Source organism: Ursus americanus, chromosome 14, assembly GCF_024610735.1.
Source record: "Ursus americanus isolate L20-20 chromosome 14, mUrsAme1.1.p, whole genome shotgun sequence".
NCBI classification, from domain to species: Eukaryota; Metazoa; Chordata; class Mammalia; order Carnivora; family Ursidae; genus Ursus; species Ursus americanus.
In genome coordinates, this window is record NC_142140.1 from 65,934,193 (window position 1) to 65,951,819 (window position 17,627).

General features: G+C 45.2%; 1 protein-coding gene across 1 annotated transcript in view; it reads left to right on the forward strand.

Moving 5' to 3' along the window:
• Positions 1–17,627, forward strand: part of DNAH9 (dynein axonemal heavy chain 9) — a 313,579-nt gene that overhangs the window by 183,356 nt on the left and 112,596 nt on the right. The window contains exons 46-48 of the mRNA XM_045797213.2: positions 8,350–8,492; positions 8,873–9,034; positions 9,241–9,474. Of these exons, the coding sequence (XP_045653169.2) occupies positions 8,350–8,492; positions 8,873–9,034; positions 9,241–9,474 (539 nt within the window). The remainder of the gene's footprint in view (positions 1–8,349; positions 8,493–8,872; positions 9,035–9,240; positions 9,475–17,627) is intronic.

Below are 17,627 nucleotides of genomic sequence, written 5' to 3' on the forward strand. Positions count from 1 at the left end.
AATCCTTAGGAATCATCGTCTACTTCAAATTTTGCTCACTTGTACCCCAGGCGATTTCGCTATCACCCGTGAAGAGCCACTGGTCCCTGGTCCTGATCATGTACTAACAGGCTCTGTGTGCAACCTTTGGATGGCTTCTGATGAGGGCCAGAGTCCCAGGTTCCTTACTGTGCTGTCTCTAAGCATCACACTGATTTCTACCATAAAATTACCTTATATACAGAAGTTTGCCTTCCTAGCTCCATTCCTTTTCTCCTCCAATCCAATCCATTTTCCCCATTCTAAATACTGTCTTAACATCCCACCATCTTCTTCAACAGTATTTTACCTACAATGTTGCCTCACCTTTCATTATTTTACTTAATAATGAGAGTGGGGCCAACGGCACTCCCACCCTGTATCCCAAAGTCTAATTTCTGCCTTTGGCTCGGGTCATGATCCCAGGATCCTGGGATCGAGCCTGGTGTTGGGCTTTCTGCGCAGTGGGGAGCCTGCTTCTCCCTGTCCCTCTCCCTCTGCCTGACACTCCACCTGCTTGTTTTCTCTCTTTCTTCTCCAGTGGTTTCTAACTGAATGCAGGAGAAGATCCAAGAAAACACCCTGCCTTTGACCTACTCTATGATCTAGCAATTCCTAACTCCCTGAGATAACACACTGTACTTGACTTCCTTGACATCCTTATTCACACGATTCCTTTTGAACTTCATGCCCTTCTCCTCCTTTGTCTGGATTAATTCTACCCATATTACGAGACTCATCTTGAGCATTCTCTCTCTAGGAAATCTTCACTGATCCACTGTCACCCCTAAGAGTGAGAAACATCACTCCACGTTTCTAGAGCACTCCGTGGCTGCACACACCACCATTGCACTGAAACAGCATTGTAAATTTATGAAAGGCAGACACTATATTATCCGTTGTCGGTTAATCTTTTTGTTATTAAATAATGTAGGGATACAAAAGGAAGAGGGTTTAAGTACCTACTGCCCAGTTTAGAAAATAAAACAGTGCTGATAGAATTATAACCCTCTCTCATTCATACTGTCAGCGTTGACACGTCTCTGGTCCCATAATTAGTATTGAGGAGGAATTTGTTGAACTAAGGTGCGTGATATCATGAGAACGACGTGCTGTCTTGCGTATTTAATATCACTGTTGCACACGTGTTTTGAGATGGCTTTCGGGCGTGCAAGAGAGAGGTGCATAGGTACCGAGACAGCCACCACACTCCCCTGCTTTCTCCCCCTTGAGATCAGAGAAATGTTCTGGGACAATGGTAGGCCTAGATGGGGCCAGAGCCCTAAGGCAGTGTGACACTAACCAGCTCTTGGAGGACCCAACCCTTAGCCTCGTCTGTTTTATCATCAAGCTCTAACTGACAGAACCATCTGAAACAATCAGGATCTCCTCCCCTAGAGGCAGTTTCGGCCTCTGGAAGTCCCGCAGGAGCACAGAGAAGAGGATGATTAGTCTCACTTGCAAAGTATTGGGACACGGTAATGCTGGCACACATTGGAAGCAGAAATCGTGTTTTCCGAATTTTGGCCTCAGGAGGAAATTTACAGATATTTAAATAGGCTCTGCCTCTGTTCACATCACCCAGTCCCCTTGGGCAGTTCAGCTCCCTGCTTTCCACGTGACTCCCCACGTCACGCAGTAAGTGACGGGGATATTGTCAGGAGAAATTGGAGGAACAGACCTGAAGGTGCAGACTTGGCTCCCGAATCGGAGGCTCTCTGTTCCACCTGGGGACCTTCTTCTTAAGGGCTCTTGGGACCTAGGGGCAGACAGCAGTATCCTAAGAGCACAGAGACAGTCTCCAAATGGCCCGGTACTTTCAGCATCTTGGTGCTAAATAAACCAGGTCAGCATGCTTTTCTTTCTTTTTTTTTTTTTTCTATCAAGGGTCAGAAAGTGAATATTTTCAGTTTGGTAGAGCAGACAGTCTCTGTCATAGCTGTTCCATAGCTGTTGTCATACTGGGAAAACAGCCACAGACGATACATAAATGATTGCAGTGACCAATAAAACTTTATTTATGGACAATAAAATTTGAATGTCCTGTAATTTTCATGAGTCATTAAGTATTATTATTTTAATTTTTTTCAACCATTAAAAATTGCAAGAAGCACTCTTAGCTTGCAGGCCACACACACACAAGCAGCAGGCCAGATCCGCCTGTAGACCATAGTTGGGCTTCTCCATCTCCAGCGCGTTACACATAAACACCAAAAGAACTGGGGCACCTGGGTGGTTAAGCATCTGCCTTCGGCTCAGGTCATAATCTCAGGGACTGGGGATCGAGCCCTGCATCAGGCTCGAGTCTGCTTCACCCTCTGTCCTTCCCCCTGGTCATTCTCTCTCTCTTATCCTCTCTCTCTCTCTCAAATAAATAAAATCTTAAAAAAAAAAAAAAAGAACCTAAGTCCCCCATATTTCAAATAATGGAAAGGCGAAGAATACAGACTTGTTATTACAAATATTCTAAGACCAAGGAGAATGGAAGTCTATTCACGGGAGGGCTCTCACATGGTAATAGAGAAGGGAATGCTGATTATCAAGACGTGAGGAAGGAATACAGACCGGCACAGGTGGTCAGCTCCTGAGGCTGGATGAGTATGGGTCCCGTCAATTCCCTCTGAGTGTTGCTCTTTTTTAAAACTTCCCTGAACTCCTTAATTCTCAACACATGCTAAATACCATTTCATTTTCTTTGAGGAGTTTCTTCCGACCTCTGTTTTTATCAAACGAGGGAGAACGGGGTTGTTGCATTACTAAGACCTTGGTTTTGACAAGTTACAGCTCAGAGTGTTTTCTATGCGTGCTCCCGAAATATCTTAATGAACGGGAGTTAAATCGAGTTTGTCCCATTAAGGGAAGAAAGTAAATGATTGCTTTCATGATCATCCATTTTTTCATTTTGACCTTTGAAATGATTAAGTCTAATCAGTATAAAGTCCTCACTGAACTCCTGGCTGGGTTCGTGTGGTCAGACTATGGAGGCCAGAAATTCATTGAAAGTTGGCATGACTTTCCCGCAGATAAAGTAGTTCAAGGAAGCGCAGCAGCGTCACTAACAGATAAAGTCAGAATGCCCATCACTCTGATTAGTTACAGATCATTTGCCAAACCACCCACCTTTGGGGACTTCCTCCAAGTACGCAAGGAGGTGACATGGGTAGGGTGGCCCCAGTGGCATCTTCGACCTCCAGTCTACGATGCTCACATTTCTGCGATGGTTCTGGAGGAAAGAAGAAGCACGTGGGCATTGGAGAACTTTACAGGGGAGCTCGTATGTAGTTCCAGGTCCCGATAGCCTCAGGTCTCACCTGAAGCCTTGTTGTGGAAATGGGGAAGAGCTTTCCTGAGGCCCATAGAATATCCCGGGGTGAACCATGCTTGCTTTTATGTCACATCCAGTGTTTTCAGGATTTTGGAAGCTATACTCGTGCTTCCTTTATTCTTTACCCCCCTCAGCGTTCTCTCTCTTGTTGAGAAGACCTTGCTGTGTAGTGTGATCGTCGCAACTGTCCTTTTCCCCACAGCCCATCTCCATGTCTTTATAAGTTTCTCCTCTTCCTACAAGATGACCATCCCTCCTCCCCAAGGCCAACTCCTCCATCTGAGCCGGGAGCCCACCCCACCCCCGGCCCCTGATTCAGAACTCTGCTCTGTCCGTTCTCTTTTCCCAATTTCTGGCTCTCCTTCACAGTTTTCATGCTCTCACCACCCACATTGACCTTCTTCCCTTTACATTTTTCTGTATTTCTTCACGAACTCTTCTGGACACGCAGAAAGCAATAAAACGCCCATGCAGTTACCAATGATGGTACAAAGTAGAAAGTGCCAGTGTGGGGGTTCTTTACAACAGGTGCCAAGATGTAGATTGCCCTTTTGTCTGGTATGTGCATTTCAACTTTATAAAAAGTGCCAAGCTGCTCTCCACGCTAGTTGTACACGTTTCCTTTCTGACCAGTAGTGCTTGGATACCTGTTTCCTCCTAACCTCGCCAGCACCCAGTTTCCCTGACATACTGGTTTTTGCCAGTGGGCGTGAAATGAAATCTCATTGTTTTCTTTCCCTTTTTACTTGTGACCTTGAGCATCTTTTCGAGGCTTTACTGGCCAGGCCTCTTCTGTGAGTTGCCTTTCTATGTAGTTTGTCCTTTTGCTCTGGGGTTTTGGGTCTTTTTCTTATGGATTTGTAAGAATTCCTTTTATATTCTGGACGCTACCCATTTGTTCATTATATGGGGCATAAGTAACCTTTGAAGTCTGCGTCTGACTTGTGTCATGCTGATTTAGTTTAAACGCTGTAAAACTTAACAGTTCTTTTTAATGCTCTGTGCTGTTTCAGAAATTTTGTTCTATCCAACATGGTAAAAATTATGTCCTGCATTTTGTTTTTAAATCATTACTGTTTGGGGGCACCTGGGTGGCTCAGTCGGTTGGGTGTCTGACTCTTGGATTCCGCTCGGGTCGTGATCTCATGGGTCATGGGATCAAGCCCCATGTCAGGCTCTGTGCTCAGTGGGGAGTCTGCTTGGAATTCTCTCCCTCTACCCCTCCCCCCAACTCACACTCTTTCTCTCTCTGTCTCTCTTTCTCAAATAGATGGATAAATCTTTAAAAAGTAATTACTGTTTGACTTTTCCTGTATGTCTTTAATCCACCTAAAATTTACTTTTTAAAGATTTATTTATTTATTTGAGACAGAGAGAGGGCAGAGGGCAAGGGAGAGAGAGAGAATCTCAAGCAGACTCCCCACTGAGCCAGAGCCCAACTCGGGACTCGATCTCATGACCCTGATAAGATCATGACCTGAGCCAAAATCTAGAGTCTGACACTTAACCAACTGAGCCACCCTGGTGCCCCTAAAATTTATTTTTATATGGCATTCTAATTTTAAGTTTTAACCTTAATACTGAATTATCCTAACATCACTTACCGATGAATCCATCTTGTGGCCGCAACCGATTTTGAATATCAATTTCCCGTTTACAAGTGGGTCCATTTCTAAGGTGTTGCCCTCGGTGTTCTATTTATTTGGCCCATACCAATTTCACGTTGTTTTAATCAACATAGTTTTATAAGGAGACTTGATTTCTGGTAGGGCAGATCCTTCCCTCTGCTGCTGCTTCAGAAATGTCAGGGCACTTGTTTGCCCTTTGTTCTTCTGTATACATTTTAGAGTACGCTCTAAATCAGGAGGATCAAGAAAGAACTCCATTTGATTTTTTTAATTGGAATTGTATCTTTATGATGGGGGTAATACTGAGTCATCCTCCCATGAGCACAATTTCTCTTTCCATTTATGTCGGGCTTTGTTTATACCCTTCAGTAGTGTGTTACAGTTCTTACACCAAGATCTTGCACATCTTTTCATATATTACTACCTGCCTTATAGTTTTTGTTGGTATCCTAAATAACGCTTAAAGTAACATCTTTTGCAGGGACCAGGGGAGAGGGGCACCTGGCATGCTCACTCAGTAGACTGTACGACTCCTGATCTCAGGGTTGTGAGTTCGAGCCCCATGTTGGGTACAGAGATTACTTAAAAATAATAAAATCTTTAAAACGAGATTTTAAAAAGTAAAGGCACTTTTCTTGGCTTGAGTACAGAGAGGCCCTTTTATTTTCCAGTGTTGATTTGTGGCCAGCAAGCTTGTTGTTGAACGTGCTTGTGAGTCCTGATGATTTATGTAAATATTCTCTTTGATTTTCTATGTAGAAAATTAGATTTCGAACAATAATAATTTTCTTATTGCCTTAAGTATTCTTACACGTTTTCTTTTTCTTGATTTTTTGCGTAGTCTAGGACCTCCTGTAAGACATTGAATAGGAACCATGATGTCAGTCATGCTTGTCTTAGTCCTGATTTGAAAGAATATTCTAGTATTTCGCCATTTGGTACAATGTTTGGTTTGGGTGTGTGATAGATATCTCTTATAGGTTAAGAGATATCTTATTTACTCCTAGTTTGCTAACAGTATTTGGAAATCTTGTGCATCTTTATAATGGTAATGTTGTATTACTACTTTAATCTATCAATGTAGTGGATTATTTTCATAGATTTTCAAGACTTAGCTATCATTGCATTTCCAGGACAAATGCTACTTGGTCATCATATATTTATTTTTATATATTTAGTTGGGATTTTTTAAAAGATTTATCCATCATATACTCCCTCACTAATACAGGATTTTATTTAACTTTAAAAACTTTGCCAATCTTGTAAAAATAATAGACCTAGTTTTAAAGTACATTTCTATTGCTACAAGTGAGGTTGACTGTTTATATGTTTGCCAATCTCGTTTGTACAAATAAAAATGTAAACATAGTATTGATGTACATTTCTGTTACTACAAGTGAGATAAAGCATTTGTTTATCTATTCAAGAGATATTTGTATTTCCTGTACCATGAGCTCTTTTTTTGTATCTGTCACCACATCTTACCAATTGCATTATTAACTTTTCCTTTATTTGTGGAGACTTTCTTTGGATATTGAGGAGATTAGCTATTTAACTATAATGAGTGGAAATATTTATTTTCTTTTTTTTACCTTTTTAAAATTTTTTGGATGAGAACATTTAAGTTCTATCTCTTAGCAAATTTCAATTATACAGTACAGTGTTATCAGCTATAATCACCATGTTATATATTAGAGCCTAAGACCTTATTCATCTTATAACCAAAAGTTTGTGCCCTTTTATCATATTCTGTTTCCTTCAACCCCCAACCCCCAGCAACCACTTTCTACTCTGTTTCTATTAGTTTGACTGGTTTTTTGTTTTTTGGTTTTCTTGGGTTTTTTTTTTTGGTTTTTTTTTTGTTTTTTTTTTTTTTTTAGATCTCACACGTAAGTGATACCGTGAAGTGATTTTCTTTCTCTGTGGCTTATTTCACATAGCATAATGTCCTCTGGGTTTACCAAGTTATTGCAAATGACAGGATTTCCTTTTTGTAAAGCCTGGGTAATATTCCTATACATATCACATTTGTTTGATCCATTCATCTGCCTGTGGACACTTAGGTTGTTTTCATATCTTGGCTATTGCAAATAATGCTGCAATGAACAGAGGAGTATGGATCTTTCTAAGATCTGTTGTGTGTGTGTGTGTGTGTTTTTTTTTCTTTCAAATATATACCCAGAAGTAGGATTGCTGGATCACATGGTACTTATTCTATTTTTAATTTCTTTAGGAACCTCCATACTGTTTTCCATAGTGGCTATACCAGTTTACATTTCCACCAACAGTGCACAGGGGTTTCCTTTTCTCTACATCGCATCAACACTTATTTAAATCTCTTGTCTTTTTGATAATAGCCATCTTACCAGGTGTGAGATGATATCTCATTGTGATCTTCATTTGCATTTCCCTGATAATTAATTACGTTGAGCACCTTTTCCGGTACCTGTTGGCCGTTTGTATGTCGTCTTTGGGAGACATTTTAATTGGTTCTTTGGTTTTGCTCTTATTATACTTTGCCTATGTTTTCACCATGCCATTTTTCTATTTTTTCTATGATTTTTTTTATTTTTACATAAAATGTGTCAGTTTATAGGTACCAAATTTATCTTTCTTTTAAAATATACCAATTTTGAGTTACACTTAGGAAGACCTTCCCCACTCAGAGGTTATAAAAGTACTTCCCTCGTTTCTTCTGCCATTCTTATGGTTTTATTTTTTATAGTTAAGTATTGATCCACTGGGAATTTATCCTAGTGTGCAATGGAATATAAGGATCCAACCATAGTTTTTTTTTCCCCAGATTCCAGTTCTCCTAATACCATGTTTTGAATGTTCATTTTTCCCCATCGATTTTTAAGATGTCATACGTATCAAATACTAGATTCCCTGAAACCATTCTTGCTCTCTTCCTTTCTCCTCTAGTAGAAAGGGATAGCTCATTCTTCACTGATATATGGATTTACCTGTATTTTTCTCATGGCCCTTTTCAGTTGTGGTCTTATAGGTATTTTACATCTGTCTTATTTCTCCTACTAAATATTAAGCTCCTCAGGAGCAAAATGTTTACTAACAGTAGTTAGTAAATAAATGCTTTAAGCAAAAGAAGTAAAGAGAGTTGAAAGCTCTTGTGCTACAGGCTGCTGGCCCAGGACAAAAGGGTGCCATGTACCCTGTTCTGTTCTTTAAAGGATCATCCCTCCCCCCACCCTGGGTTTGGAGTAGATATGGTGTCTGTCCAATTCCACCAGCAAGAGTGGTGGGACATGGCCAAAAAAAATCACAGGCCCTGCGTCCCAAGGTTGGATAACCTCTCATGTCCGATCGTATCATGCAGAGAGATATCAAAGCCTCCCATCTGTGTTCCATTTCTCCCAGGAGAGATCCCAGACCTCTACTCTGACGATGAAGTTGAAAACATCATAAACAGTGTGAGGAATGAGGTCAAGAGCCAAGGTCTAGTTGACAACAGGGAGAACTGCTGGAAGTTCTTTATAAATCGGGTCCGACGACAACTGAAGGTATAGAAGGATTTACTGCCCAGGGTAGGCAGACCAGAGATGGTTCATGAGAGCCTCTGCTGACATTTTGGACATAGCTCCTTATTGATTATACTGGGAGTGGGCAGGGAGGGTGAAGTACCCTTCTTCCCCTGAGCAATTTTGCAAGGCTGCCCTTCTCATCTGCTTCGAGGGCGGTAGCCTCCCTCTTGCCTCATGCGGTCCCAGCATTCTTAATTTCTTGGCTAGAAGCCTGGCTAGTATTGGCAGATTTTTTTTTCTCCCTCTGTTGGATGTGTTTCCCAACTTTCTGGGAAATAACGAACCCAAAACCATATCTGTCTCTCTATGAATATCTCCCCGATGCCTTCTTGGTTCTCTCCGCCCTTCTGATTGCTCAGGTGACTCTCTGTTTTTCCCCTGTGGGGAGCAAGCTGAGAGTCCGCAGCAGGAAGTTCCCAGCCATCGTGAACTGCACAGCCATCGACTGGTTCCACGAGTGGCCTCGGCAGGCATTGGAGTCCGTCAGCCTCCGCTTCTTGCAGAACACAGAAGGCATCGAGGTGAGAGGGTAAAGGAGACACTCCTCAAGGTCGTCTCCACCTCGGGTACAAGGAGGTCCATGTCCAGAGTTTCATGGTTCAAGTTCAGGCTTGGATAGAGTTGTCGGAGCAAATCTTTCCATGTGGTGAGGCCGTGCGTGGGGTGGGCCATCACCTCCAGTCTTCACGTCCAGACAGTCTCTTTACTTCCCACTCTTCGATTTCAGCCCACGGTCAAGCAGTCGATCAGCAAGTTCATGGCTTTTGTCCACACGAGCGTCAACCAGATGTCTCAGACTTACCTGAGCAACGAGCAGCGCTACAACTACACAACCCCCAGGTCGTTCCTGGGGTTCATCAGACTCTACCAGAGCTTGCTGCGCAGAAACGGAAAAGAGCTCAAGTCCAAAATGGAGCGTCTCGAGAACGGGCTGCTGAAGCTGCACAGCACCTCTGCCCAGGTCGGTGACGATCTTGCGTCGCTCCTGCCTTCGGGGCGCTGAGAGGGAGTGGTGGGAGCGCCCCATTCCACGGGACTGGAGGGATCACCGTCCAGGCCTGAGAATCATGTATGGTTTTTCCAGAGGCCTCGGTGTCACCTGAAACTGTTCCAAGAGTTAAGGCTGAGCTCTCCCTGCAGAAGGGGACACTGTCAGCTTCGGGTCTGGTCTGCTCCCACGTACCGATGGTGGAATCCTCCGGAGCACCTCTCCGCTCTTGCTTGTTACCCGTCTCTTCCTCTTCTCCTACCTTCCTTTCCTCTCCAGTCGGCTTCCCTTCCATCTTCAAAACCAAAAGAGATGAATAGTTGGGAGAGATGGTTGCAGAGCTATGTGAATTTTTCTTTTATTTCTTTGTATTATCTGTCAAAACACCATCGGAACCTGATTTCTTAATCCTGTCTCATTTTTTGCATTTCTTCATGTATTCCTAAATGGTTGGCCGTCAAAAGAAGGCCCTTGTTGTTCTTTCCTCGTAATATTTTTCTACTTACTCTTCCAAAGGGAACAAGTTTATTTCAATTTCCTGTTCTTTCCTTGAGAACTGGGGGACACTTCTAGCACCTTCTCTGCCCCTGCTCATGCCCATCAGACGTTGCCGGTCCCTTGATGGTCCCCTTCTGTGCTCTGTTTGCCCACAGCAGAGCCAGCCTCTCATGAAGGCGGTGTGGTTTTCCTGCATTTGCACCATTGAACTCAAGTTGTGATTAACTTAACTCTTGGGCACCCCACGTTCCTGTAGATATGTAAGCCTTTCGCTTTGTCGTCATTTCAGAGCTTAGCCTTTGGCATAACTGTTGAATTTGCTTCTTCTGACTTGTCCTGTCTCCCCAGTTGGGTTTCTTGAGTCATAGATACAATATGTCTAGAGGATTTCAGTTCACTTAGTGGGACGCAACAAGCCCTTGCAGTCTGTTCACATAGCATCTCTTCTGCTCGGGCTATTTTTCTTTTGCTTTCTGGTTCTGTTCGTCTGGCCTGGCCTCTCCTGCAGCAGCAATGATTTGCCGGATGGCTTCTCTCTGCCCTGTGTCTATTATGTCCTCACTCATTGATCTCATCCTTTTGGCTTTTTTCCCTCTACATTCTAGGAGAGCTTTCCAAGTTTCTCTTCAACAATTCTAATTCAGTAGTGGGTAATATTGCTTCTGCTTCTTATGTTTCCAGTGAAGACTTTAATTATGCTATTACATTTTTAATATCCTAACAGCCCTTCCTCACCTCACCCTTTTCCCCTTCCAACACATCCTGTTGCTTTTTTATTTCAGCCTGTTTGCCTGCAGCCATGTCACAGACACCATCCTACCGATGATGGCAGACAGATTCCTCGATGTTTCTTCTAGATCCGATAATGCGCCATTTTCAGACCTGTGTTCCTCTTCTTAGTTTCCTAGATGTTTTTTCCTCCCTTGTTCTGTATTTCTATAAAGACCCCTTTTCTCCTTTTTCTTTATTTACGCTCAAGCACAGCGAGATCTGTTCAGACTCGGTGTCTGTCCACATGTGACATGTGACAATTGTCCATGACTCTCCTCTGTGTCCATTTTGCCGTGACCACACCCCTTCCTAGAGCTACAGTTGAGGCCAGATCGAGGGAGACAGATCCCAGCCAAGGCCCTAGCTGTCCACCTGGAGTGTTACCTTTGTTGTAGAAACATAGCATCTTCTCTCCCAACACTTTTCAGTACTCTCAATCTCAACTTCTAGAAAACAGCATGAGATAGAATCCCAGAATGCAGCCCTACCAGGTTATTTTTAACATCTGTCGCTTTTTCCTCTCCCTGTCTCCCCCCTCACCTATGGTGCCCTCAGAATTCTGTCCCCCCAGCAGCCCCTCTTCTCCCTCCCCTAACCTATCCTCTGGAAATTACCGATCATCCCAGCAGAAGACTGGTTGTACCTTAGGGGCACCCAGCTCTGCCTGCATGTGGCTAGTGGAGAAGCCTCCCCAATCCCAGCATCGATTTTGCTTTCTTCTCCTTCAAAATTGTCTACGTCAGTGGGTCGTGCTTTTATCTACCCCGTCATCTAGAAACCAGGGAGTTATCTTAGGTTCCTCCCCTTGTCTCAGTTAAGAATTACCAAATCCTCTACTTTTCTCTGTATCTCTCAAACGTACCCCTCTTGCTGTATCCCTGTTTTCAACGCCTGGATTTAGACACTCCTTACATTGACTATTTCAGCCCATCGAACTCTACAATGTCTCCCCCATCCTGAACCTACGTCGCCAACTACTTCTCCCATTGCCCATCAGGCCGAATACTTGGGGTTGTCCTTGACTGCTCTCATTTCTCTCTCTCACGTACCCCGTGCCCAAACATGAGAAAATCGCTGTTGGCCCTAACTTCACGTATTCCCAGGATCCCACCGCTATGCCCCTCCTCTGTTGCCACTCCCCCGCTCTGGGCCACTGACGTCTTTAACCCGGGCAGCCAGGGTACCTCTCTAGCTCATTTGTCTGTTTCTCCTTTTGCCCCTCTTTGGTCCTTCATCAACAGAGCAGCCAGAATGATCCATTCAGAATGTAAGTCAGAGCATGTCACTTTACTGCCCCAAACCCTGGAGCAGATGGCTTCCATTTCCCTTGTTAAAATGGCACCCGAGGCTCCTCTCCCACTGCACCCTGCAGACTCTCAGACCTCATCTCCCACCACCCCATACCCACGACGTTCCTGTCTGTCAGGCCGTGCTGCTGCTTTGCTCTCTCCTCAGACAACACCAGGCCTTTGCACTGGCTGTTCTTCCCTCTCTCATGAGGCTCATTGCCTCATCTCCTCCTCTTTGCTCAAATGTTACCTTCTCAGTGAATCCTACTCTGATGACCCCATTTTCACTTGCAACCCCACCCCACTATTCTACTCTACTTTACCTTTTTCCCTTAGCTCTTACCCCCATCCAACATGTGATTTACTTATTTGTTACCTTTCCTTTTTGGTGTCTGTCTCCATCTGTTAGACACAACCTCCATAAGGACCAGGATCCTTATCTGTTTGGTTCGCTGATGTGTCTAAAACAGTGCTTGGACAAAGTGGGCACTCATTAAATGTTTGTTGAATGAATGAATGAATGAACCAATAGATGGGTCTCCCCCGCTGTATTCTAGACACACTATCCAATAGAAATATCCTGCCAGTCATATATGCAAATTAAATTTTCTAGTATCAAGAGAAGTAAAAGGAAACAAGTGAATTTTATTCTAACTGTATATTTTAATTTTACATAATTATATCATATATTTTAAGAATACATTTTATTTAACCCAGCACATCCAAAATCTTATCATTTTAGCAGGTCATCAATGTATAAAAATGTTATCAATGAAGTATTTTTTTTCTTCAAGTCTTCAAAAACCAATGTGTGTGACTATACTTACAGCACATCTTCCGTGGGACAAGCCACATTTGAGGGGCTCATTCACGACGTGGGGCTGGCGGCTGCCAACCCAGACATCACAGCCCCGGCCCAGCCTCTGTCCTGCCATTGGAGAGATCTCTGCTCAAACCACAAGCTTGAGTCTTCTCTTCTGTGACTTTAATGTCTTAGACGTTACGTTGCAGATTCTTTGACCTTTTCTAGAACTTTCAGACTGTCTCCTTGCCCATTGTGCCACCCTTTCTTCCTCCCATCTACCCCAGCACTCCTGACTGGTTGTGGTTGTCCCAGATCTCCCCAGCTAGATCACATCTCCGTGTTTTTATGAGCGCCCCCACCCCTTGTCAGCTTGTCACTGTCCACACCTACACAGTCGCCTACCCCCTGCTCCCAGAAGCCCTTTCTAAACTCTGAGCAGTTGTGCCTTCCAGTCTCTGTGGTTCCATGCCTGAGCTATGCTTCTTCTCTTGTTTATATCCTGCCATAACATCAGCAGTCATATAAGCTCAGAAACCAGGATTCATTGGCACATAGTAGGTGTTCTGTAAATGTGTAGATCAAGGGACATACGGGTAGATGACGATGGCCAGGCAGCCAACCAAATGAACACGGTCGACAGTCACCTGCAGGCTCAGAGTGGGGATCAGGACGGGTCCCCCAACACCGTGTACTTGGTATATATTTCATACTTATGGATGGTTATAAGGATGATGATTCTTGTAAAAATGGTATCTTGGCTTCCTAAGTGTGATGTAAACCCTTCATCTGAAATTGTTCCTTGGGTAGAAAAAGCCTTGAGTATATCATCATAATCTTGGTAGAAGGTAATGACTTGAATTACGTGGTATCACGATCCTACTACCCACTTAGGATAGTTTTGGGGATTCATAATCTCGTGCGAGTGGGCTGAGTGAATCTCGCAGCTCTGGCTCACATGGACTCCAAATTTCTGTAGCAACAGTACCAGTAGTAGGACTAGTAATTAGGCTGGTAAGAATGACAATAGTTAATAATCCTATGGACATCTGTAAGATGATGAATTTTAGACATAATTTCATGCTTAGACTCAAGCGGTCATAAACGTTAACTTTATTTTTCTATAACTGAATTTAACTTAGCTACAGATCCATCTTTTTCATTTAAGAGTAGAAAGTTCTTTTTTTTATAAAGATGATTTATTTGAGAGAGTACATGAGCGGGGGCGGGGGCGGGGAGGCAGAGAGAGAGGGAGAAGCAGACTCCCCACTGAGCGTGGAGCCCAACACAGAGCTCAGTCCCACGACCCTGAGATCATGACCTGAGCCAAAACCAAGAGCTGGACACTCAGCCGACTGAGCCACCCAGGCGCCCTGAGGGTAGAAAGTTCTTAATCTTGCATTTCAGGTTGCCTTGGTCACTTCAGGTTAAAAACTCAGTCTCTGGAGGGCAGTCGGTTCAGAGTCTCACTCTACCTCAGGGCTGTTTCCCTGTGAGGGGTCTTTTGCTCCTTCCCGTCTGAGTGGTGGTCGTGGCTTCAGGAGGCAGCTGGTGAGGCCACGTGATGTGGTCTTCGGCTCTCACTGGCTCCGTGGACGGCGGCTGCTGCTGCTGCTGGGCCTGTCTTTGCTGCTGCCTCAGGTCAGAGCTTCACAGCCGGCGTCCCTTCTGTTCTCTTCCTCCTCTTGGCACAGTCGCAACTCCCAGCTCTGACTCGGGGTCTCGCTCCATCTCCTGCTGGCATCCTCGGAACCCACGGTCATCCTCGCTCTGCGTCTGGCTCATGAGGAAGGGGGACCGTTGGGTTGACGAAATGTTCGTGAAAGGCCTACGGGCTGTTACCAATTCCCTGCATATAAGATTTACTCCCCAAGTCTGTCTGTCTGGAGACTCTCCAATTCAGTTTATCCTGGGGTTTCAAATAATCTCAGGCCACCGAACTTACCTGAAGTTGACGGTTCAATAATTTACCGTGATGTATTCATTAGGACTCTTTCGGTTGCAAATGAAAAAAAAAAAATTAATTCAAGTTCACTTAGTCTCAAAAAAAAAAAGAAAGGAAAGGAAAAAAAGAGGAAAGGGGAAAGGAAGGGAAGGCGAGGGGAGGGAAGCGAAGGAAAAGAAAGGAAAAGACAGGAGAGAGAGAAATTTTTCTTGAGATTACGTGATATATTTATCAGGATCCTTTTGAGGGCAGCTGAGCAAAATCCAACTGACTTGGTTTAGGCAAAACAACAACAACAAATAAAACCAAGAAAATTCAGAGACAGCACTGCGTTTGGACAGGGCTGGAGCCAGATCCCCACTACACGCCCGGCTCCAGCAAGCAACCCCCCCGGGCCGTGGCAGCTTCACACTCACGTTCTGTGTGCTCTGCATCCCCACCGTAAGAAGCACTTGGCCTTTCCCAGGATTTTCTGCCAGGCTCCTGGATAAATGGTCCGGGGCTCTGATTGGCCTCTTCCGATCATCGGTCAGCCATTCTCTGTGACTCGGATATTCTCCTCGGCCAAGCGGGGTTCGAAGGACAACCACTGGAGTCGGCTCTGCCCACACTCTGAGGACTCGGGGAGGGAGCGTTCCCCGAAGGAAATTCAAACTCTGTTTCCAGAACAGGGATGAGGAGTTTTTATTAGGCAACCATGGGTCTACTACAGATGGGAAACCCCTGCGTCTAAGAGGAGAGCCTAGGTGAAGTGTGAATTCGTGTGAGAACATGGGGGTGACCAGAGGGGCTCAGAGGAGGAAGGAAAATATCTCCGGGCCTCCAGCCCTCTGCACAGTAGGAATTGGTGTTGGTGGTCCTGGGTTCTCTCTCTTCCTTCTGTGGCTCTGAGGAGAAGGGCCCGGCAAGCTTAGCCTTTCTCTTTAGCACCATGTTCCTGGTCCTTGAAGGGAGGGTCTCTCCCCACCAGCCTTTTGTCACCCCACTCAGTTGACAGTCCCCCACCCTGACGAACATTCATGGGGTTGGAAAGACTGGGGAGAGGCTGTCTTTGTTGGTTGTGACACTCTCCCTCTTGATCCTTCTATGGGGGAAGGAAGAGAGCCAAAGAGGGGCTCAAATGCTTTGAAGAAGGGAAAAGAGAAGAGGACATTGTAACATGACCCTATTTCAACGTCCCGTTCCATTGCAGAAGAACCAAAAATGAACTGGACTGACGCCCTCTCTTTAGCTGGGTGGGAAGCAGCCTCATTCTGATGGGCCAGACCCTCTCTTTGCAGCTTAAGAGCCATAAAGCTCCCGGTCACGGTGCTGGTGATTATGTACGTTGGACCCGAGGTCGCCTACCCTATGTGCAATCAGCCAAACAAACAATAACAGGGAAAATCACCACCACCAACAACCAACCACTCCACTGTTCTCAAATCTCCCAAGATTTAAAAGGGAACCCAAAGTTACTAGTGTGTTTGCTGACCGCGGTGATTCGGTGGTTCAGTCATTTTGATTCACAGTTGCATCTTTGTCCTTGTGGAAATGAACTCCCTGCAGCTGACGACGGGAGATAGAAAAGGATTAACCTTCCCGCACGGGCGTGTAAGGCTCCTTCTAGGGAGCAGGCCTTCATTTGAGGTTAACAAAAAGTCTCCAGTTTCCATGAATACCCAAAATTAAACAGCATTCTCTCCCCACCCCCCTCCACCCCGCCCCGCTTTCCTTTTCTTTCTTTTCGATCTGCCTGAAAAGGGAATTATCCGCAGGCAGCGTCTAAGGCTCTGTTTTATTTTTCCCCTTTTACATTTTGCATCATAAAGCATTCGAATCTGCTTGGCGTGTTCCAGGAGCTCTGGAGTAATCTTCCATTGCTGCATGGGAATGGACTGCAGGAAAATGAGAGACAGGAGGTCATCCTGCAGTGGAAAGTGTACGGGCCATATTGCAAAGACAGATGGCTTTCTTACTGCCCAGAGAGAAACAGATCCGAGGCTCCTCTTTGCATGGGAAAGGGCCATAAAACCAGGCCAGTGACTCTCAGACCCAGAGGTGGGCACCTGCATCTACCCGGAGGGCCTGTGAAAACCCAGATCACCAGGCCCACCTCCAGAATTCCTGATTCAGTAGGTCTGGAGTGGGCCCGAGAGTTTACGTTCCTAGCAAGGACCAGGGGATGCCGTTGCTGCTGGTCCCGGGACCACGCTCTGAGAAAAGCACATGCCCCCGAACTGAATGTACAGAGAAAACCAGAACTCCTTCCCCAGCGGATCAGAGGAATAGACGGTTTCCTGTGTGCCGATGTCCCCAATACTTCCCTATTTCCTCCAAAATGCCTGTGAATCCAGAGGCTGGATGGAGAGCCCCGTTGGGTTCTGGTCTGGGCCACTGGAATGCTCTCTGCTCACCTGCTGTGACCTGGTCAGCTCTCTTGTAAGGATTGTGGGACTAAACTCAGACCGACTGAGGAAGAAGAAGCTAATGCGCTCTCTTCAGAGCTCGCTCCAGCAAGGGAGTCAGCCACCCAGCACCTGGGTTTTGGCAGAGACTCAAAGAAAGGCAGAGGGGTGGGAGAGCTGCGCGGTGGGAAGAAAGGGAACAGTGGCAGGCGTGTCCCAGCGGAAGCTGGTGGCGGTTCACGAGAGTGGGCATCCTCTGTGATCGTGAGGAGAGCGTGTTTGACCTTCTCTGGTCGGTCCTAAGTTGGAAGCAGGGACAACAATTAAGGAAGGTGTCCGCTATTAATCACGTTCTGGCCACTGGGGGCTGAGTGCTACTGAGGCTACTCATTGTCTGTCTTCCTGGGCTGTTACGGAGATGGGAGCCTGACGTC